This window comes from Adiantum capillus-veneris, chromosome 28, assembly GCF_014529385.1.
Source record: "Adiantum capillus-veneris isolate H3 chromosome 28, ASM1452938v2, whole genome shotgun sequence".
Lineage (NCBI taxonomy): Eukaryota > Viridiplantae > Streptophyta > Polypodiopsida > Polypodiales > Pteridaceae > Adiantum > Adiantum capillus-veneris.
The window spans coordinates 137480106-137486532 of record NC_140958.1 but is presented as its reverse complement, the minus strand read 5'-3'; the positions used below and the strand labels follow the sequence as shown (position 1 = coordinate 137486532).

Below are 6427 nucleotides of genomic sequence, written 5' to 3'. Positions count from 1 at the left end.
ATCTCTGATAGTATTTGCTCTATCTTTTCAATTTCTTTTCTTGACTTAGTCTTTGGCTTCAACTTCCATGCATATTCAATGTATAAATATACAAGCTTCTCAACAATCCAACATAATGCATGCAATATACATATATGGACATGCGAAAGTGGAATATCAAGAATGGCGCGGAAGTTAGGATCCTCATTAGCTCTAGAGGGTTTTCGGTTGTGCTGCTTCAAGCTCAAAGAGTGAGCTTAGTTCATACAATATAGACAAGGTGATTTAGAGCTAGCACCTTTTGCAATGTTATACATGCACTTGAGTGTCTTGAGATCATCAGCAAGATGCCACTCTACTTGGAAGCTTCCAATATCTTCAACATGAAGAAGTTCTCCATTTTTTTGTCTACAAATGACATCAAAATATCTGTTTGGTGAAATGTCCAGTACAAAATGTCATGATCTTCTTTGTCAACCTGCATAAATGACTTTTTGTTACTAACATTACTTGATACATTAACTAGAGAAAGCTTAAAAGTTCGTATACCTCAAAAGCTCCTAGCCACCATATATCATTCTCTGATTGTACAGTGAAGCTATCATCGTTGTTCACAAGATTTTCTGCTACTCCTTGAAGTGCTCTATTCATCCGAGTTATGGTGATGCGTTCTGTCTTTTTTTACTTCAATATCTCACATTCATCTAGCTTAAGCACAAAGATTAGTTTGCCTTGTACCTCCTCGATTGTCACATTATAAAATTTGACCATTTTCTTCTGAAGATTTTGCAAATTGAAAAAAATATTAGACGATTCATTAAAGTGTACCACTTGTCCCGCATTTCTAAATTCTTGGTTGATGAAATATGAATCACCCAAGTATTGTGAAACTTCAGTGTTGAGACCTTGTCGTGCTTGGCATACATGAGCTGGTATATGTAAGAGAGAAGATGAGACCTTTCTATCTTTGAGCTGGCTCTTTACTGATTTAAAGATGCATGAATATCCTTTTTGACTGACGCCACAATTATCTATGACACTTTGAACATCTAAAGTATCAATGGTTGTGCTTTGTAAAAATTCACTGATTATATCCTGCTTTATCTTCTTGAACTTTGAGGCCTCCAAAATCTCTTTTGCAAGATGAGGTGCAATCAAAGAGGAATATGAAGATTTGGCCATTTGAGGATCAATATTTTCCTTTTTGGGATGAAGCATGCCTCTGCAATAACATATTTTTGATTAGCTAATAATCAATACTTTGTTACAACAAGAATATGTATTAAAAAGGTATACCTTATTGCTCGAATCCTGCGCTTAAGACCTCCACTTCCAACTTTGAGGGTTTCAATGTTGGAAACACTTCTGCATCTTTGACGAAGACCAAGTGGAGTGATTTTTATCCTCGTCCCTCTCACCTCCTTTTCAAGCTTAGCAATGGTTTCTTTGGAGGATAATATTTTGTTCTTCAAAAGTTTTTGTTCTTGCAAAAGCTTACTGTTTTGCATTGATAAATTGAACAAAGATGCTTGTTGTTGCTTCAATATATCTAGATTTATCATTGCTTGTTGTGTATTCCTCACCACCAAGTTATTGCAATAACCCAAGAGACCATGAGACCCATCCCCAACAAAAGGTAATAGAGATGTAAGATTATTAAATGGAGGAGTAGACATAGCAAGGGGATCCATAGGATAAAGTGTTCCATCACACCAAAGATCAAGATGTTTATGGTTAGTATGTCTCAAGTGATCCATCTGTAGCTTAGTAAGTGTGAAAGATGTATTCCTTTTTTGAATGGGCTCATAATTTGTGTCTATGTCTATATGAAGATGGTATTTACGCTTAAGGAATAAAGAAGATTGGCTGTTAGATTGTGCATTCTCAATAATCAAGGATTGTTTAGCAAAATGGTTTATCTTTGTAAAAGTTTCTCATAGAAATAGATTGGTGCTGTCGCCAAATTTTGTTTAGCTCAAATGAGTTTGAACTTTCCCTCTCTTATTTCAAAGTAGAATGTCTATTTAGATCTTGTAGGATCCTTCAAGGCACAAACTTTTAGCAAAATCTTGATCATTGTAACACGAAATCTTCGTTTTACCTTATTGATAGATTTTCTCTATAACTTCAAAATACTTTGGTGCTAAAAGAATTGCACAAAAAATTTGTTGAGGTGAAAACTCTTACAGGGCCCAAACAAGACCCCAAAATTTTCCTAATGCGAAGGTGGGAATCCCTACTTACAGACCACTTTATTAAAGTGTGAAACCGGATGGAAAAAAAAAACTAAAAACCCAAACTGTCGATGGCGAGATCTGCAGGCGACAGTGCCGATTGGAGGTTTGCTTCACAGTGGTCTCAAGAGGCTAAATGGGCGGGTGCTACAGTGTCGAAAAATGCTTCTCAAGCCAGGGCATTCATGTTGATGTAGAATTTTCTTGTTTTGATGCAGATTGACAGCTTCGTGTTCCCCTCTACAGAAAGCGGTTTGTGCACGCTAAAGCGATCCAACGTCTATGCCAAGCTCTGATACCATATGATGAGTACACAGCCTATGGTGGATGCCGCCTTTGGGGGGCAAGATTCATGGCGAGGAGAATTTGTGAAATAGAGAAACACGAGAGAGAGAGAGAGAGAGAGAGAGAGAGAGAGAGAGAGAGAGAGAGAGAGAGAGAGAGAGAGATAGAGATTGCAATAAAAATGCTTGTATTCATTAACTTGAAAAATCTTACATATAAAAGAAGAGTTTCCATGCAACACTCAACTCTAACTAGGGCTAACCTTCATGCTATAGGGGACAGTGTCCACGGGTTGACAACTGATCACCAAACTTGGGCTTGCATACCCAACAGGGGTGAGCCTTGTAAGTATGGGATGAGAAAGAAACACACACACACACATACACACTCACAAGCTCCCTTTACACAGAGGGAATAGGGGACACATGTTAGCTCCCTAGCCAAGTTTCCCCCAAGGTGCACTCAAATCCTATTGGATGGCCATAGAGGTGGACCGATGAGAATTAGGCTACATTACTTTTAGTTTAATCCATTTAAAACACTTGATAAAAGAACCAATAGGAATTAAGCTCTCTAGAAAACTATTGGACAGTCTCCCAAGGGGTCCAATGAGCATTCAACAGCCCAATGGCTTGCCGGCTTCCTATTGGTTAGAAGACAAAGAGGTCCAATGAGGGTTTAATTGCATTAATTAATTACTTTAAGCTCTCACAAAAGAGAAAAGGGCAACACATGTCACAAGGCTATCACTTATGCTTCTCAATTTTCATTGGCTAAGCTTTACAGGGTCCGATAGGGTGTCAGCATGAGTATTTTGCAAGAGGGGCCGACCAAGAGAGAGAGGGGGCTGATTTTGTCAAAACAATATCACAGACACACTCACACAATCTCTTGTGTGAATCAAGAAGACTCTCTCTCTCTCTCTCTCTCTCTCTCTCTCTCTCTCTCTCTCTCAAGATTTAATGGAAAGCTTATCACCTACTCCAAGCTTGTGAGAAGGGAGGCCTCCTACACCAGCAACTCTTGCTTTCTGATGCAAATCCAACCAAGAGCCAAGATTCAATGCATGCTCATCTCCTCTACCATGCTAGTTACTATGCTATGCTAAGATATTATGAGTGATTAGGTGAGGAGATATACTTCTTTCTCATAAAAATACTCCTTGTTCCTCTCGATCTGCTCTCATACCCCACTAGCTCTCACATCTTCGAAGGTGTGTGAGGTCTTGTGTTTGAAACTGTGAGGGAATTGATGTTTTGTTTTAAAGTGTTTGCTTAGTGCTTGAAGCTTCCATCTTTATTGCACTATCTAGTTATTGAAGGAACACCAAGAATTGTATTGTAAAATGTCTCCCTTGATGGGAAAATCCTATAATACAAAGCCTTTTGGAGGGGGGACCAGATCCATACAAATCCAGTCCTCAACTGTTGTCAATAGCTTAATTTCTCTCTGTTTTGAAGTATTGTTTATGCCGATCTAAGTAGGTGTTATGATTTTTTTTCCTCTCTCTCCATCAAAGCACTCTTGCTATGCTCATTAGGAATCTATTCTAATGAAATGCTCACTATGTCTATGTTATTTTTCATTACACACAAGTTTGTAGGCCATTAAAAGTTACATTGGTATCAGAGCACAAGGTTTCTCTTTTCTTGCTCAAGAAGGGAGGTCCTCAAGCTAGCTATAAATGGTTGGTATTATTAATTGCAATTGAGTAAGTAGAATAAGGATTTTTCAACCTTGGAGTGCGCCTGTCTTTGTGCAGATAATGGGGCATCACCGTTAGAGAGCTATGGTCTTAATAGTGGATTGTTACGGGGCTTGCCTATGGCTTAACCACTATTGAGCTATTAGAAGCTTGACAGGAGATGGTTTTGTTTTGGTGTTGAAAGAACCTCATTTCTATTCCTTGCAATTAATGATATTCAAGCCGAGGGTACAGGAGCTTGAGTGCTTTTCTAATGGGTAAAGAGGAGTAACAATTGGGGCTTGAAGTACCAAAGTACACCTAAAATCTATTAGAGTGGCTAACAATAGTAAAGAGAGTGAAATTAATGTTGATAGCTTTGACTTTGTTGATGAGCAGGCTACTAATTATGCCCCTATGCTTATTAACTACCTTGTTTCTAGGCTTCAACAAGCCATGGGCAATCCATCCCTCCAAAGTGAAGTGCAATTGCACCTTTGTGCTCATGGGATTCCCCAAACTCCTAACCATGACGAGAGAGTACTTAGGAAGCCTCCTTGTGAGATTCCAAAAGAGGACTCTCCCCGATTCGGGAAGAAGAATAGGATTTGTACGAAGGGCTCACAAATTTACTACATGACGATGCATCTCCTTCCCAAATGAGAACTCAAGAGCCCCCACCAAAAGAACGATAAATAAGTGAGTCTCCATCCATCTCAGCGGAGATGGCTCCACGAAGACGGCGAGAAAAACGCTCTCCAACACCCCCTAAACGGAGAAGACCATTGCACACTTCTCCACACCATAATTCAAAGAGAAATGATAGAAAGCAAGAGAAGAAAAAGGCGAGAAAGAAGTGACCCTATTCCCCATATTCTTCATCCTCTTCCTCTTATGAAGAAAGTGATGGTGCAAACAAGGAGGAACAAGGAAGAAAAATACTAGAAAGAGGTCATCCTCTTCTCCATCTTCCTCAAATTCTTCATCTTCTGAAGAAAGCGATGGTGCAACTCTTGAACCATCAAAAAGAAGAGGCCATAGGAAATCTTATGCGGTGTGGAAGAGATCGTCTAAGCTCAAGACGTTCAAAGAGGGAGGAAAGAGCATCTCTTTTCTTACCTACAATGGCACCTTTGGTTCTACGGACAAAGTCCTTGCTTTCATCCAACAACTCGATGCTGCGTTTGGAGATGAGGGCTTCACGGAGTCCTCTAAGCTACACCATGTAGCTATGGATTTTCAAAAGTCCATTGTCAGGCGTTTTTTGGAGCAAGGTATTGTGCATATGTACATACCCATGCATGGTGCATCAAATAAAGGATTTCCCATTTTCCAGAGCTAGGTGGTTACGTGGGGCCCACATGTGTACAAGAAGGACAACATGTACATAGTGCATCGATTTTCATCGTCACCAGTACCAGTGTGTTTTTTCTACAATAATGAGGAGTTGGTAGCGCGTAAAACTTCTCGTGGAAGCTATCCGCGGGCCGATGACATGAGGTAAGCAGGTGCGTCAGATGGCATCTAGTGGCGTCAGGAGGTCGAACGGGGTCAATACTTGCATGTGGATAAGTACGGACACAACGTGGGTTTTTTCTTGTGATAATTATGCAAACATGTCATCATGAGGACCATATTTTGGGGCCACTTCACATGGTGCCGGGATCCATTATTGAAAAAAGATGAGTGCCAGGCGTGCGGATGATGCAAAAGGGTGACAACTATGCACTGCGAGGTCAGTTTTTGGCCTGTTCGGGGTCCATTTGAGGTCAACTAAAAGGCCAAGGGTGCCCAAGTAATATACCTAAGTGTGGAAACTGAAAAAACAGAGAGAAGACCAGAAAAAGAGTGGAGAGAAGAGCAGGAACAGCCGCAACTGTGTTTTTGGAGCTTGTTTTGGCCGTAAACTGCTCATCCGAGGTCGGATTTGAGCACTTTGACATTGTAGACTGGGGTTTTGGGCCGTTCTCGACCTGATGGAGCTGTCAATTTTGTGAAATTCCTCATTGTTTTTGTGTTGATTTGGCTGTGTAAGTTTCTCCTATGAGCGAAGCTTCTGCTCCAATTTGTGATTGTTGTTGGCATACTTTACACATATTGTGTGATCTATTTTCCCCATTGGTGTTGGCCCAAGCTCAATTGTATCTAAACATCAGAAATTCTCCTCTTTTGAGCTGCAGTTTTTGGGTGTGTGTGTGTGTGTCTCTCTGTGAGGAGTGGGTAAATGGGTAGTCTCTCTCCTCTC

The 6427-nt window shown here is 40.3% G+C and overlaps 1 protein-coding gene across 1 annotated transcript; it reads right to left on the bottom strand.

Annotated features, from left to right (window-relative positions):
• Nucleotides 1-334: 334 nt before the first annotated feature.
• On the bottom strand, nucleotides 335-1670 carry LOC147421369 (uncharacterized). The gene is made up of 4 exons (XM_086504635.1): nucleotides 1276-1670; nucleotides 937-1201; nucleotides 529-654; nucleotides 335-457 (listed from the first exon to the last, which is right to left on the bottom strand). The coding sequence occupies exons 1-4, from the start codon at nucleotides 1668-1670 to the stop codon at nucleotides 335-337; spliced, it is 909 nt and encodes a 302-aa protein (XP_086360761.1).
• Nucleotides 1671-6427: the final 4757 nt, after the last annotated feature.

Coding starts and splice junctions, on each gene's coding strand:
- LOC147421369 (XM_086504635.1), bottom strand. CDS start 1,670: ATGGATCCCCTTGCTATGTCTACTCCTCCATTTAATAATCTTACATCT. Junction 1,202..1,275: donor CGCAGGATTCGAGCAATAAG/GTATACCTTTTT, acceptor ATGTTATTGCAG/AGGCATGCTTCATCCCAAAA. Junction 458..528: donor GGTGGCTAGGAGCTTTTGAG/GTATACGAACTT, acceptor TCATTTATGCAG/GTTGACAAAGAAGATCATGA.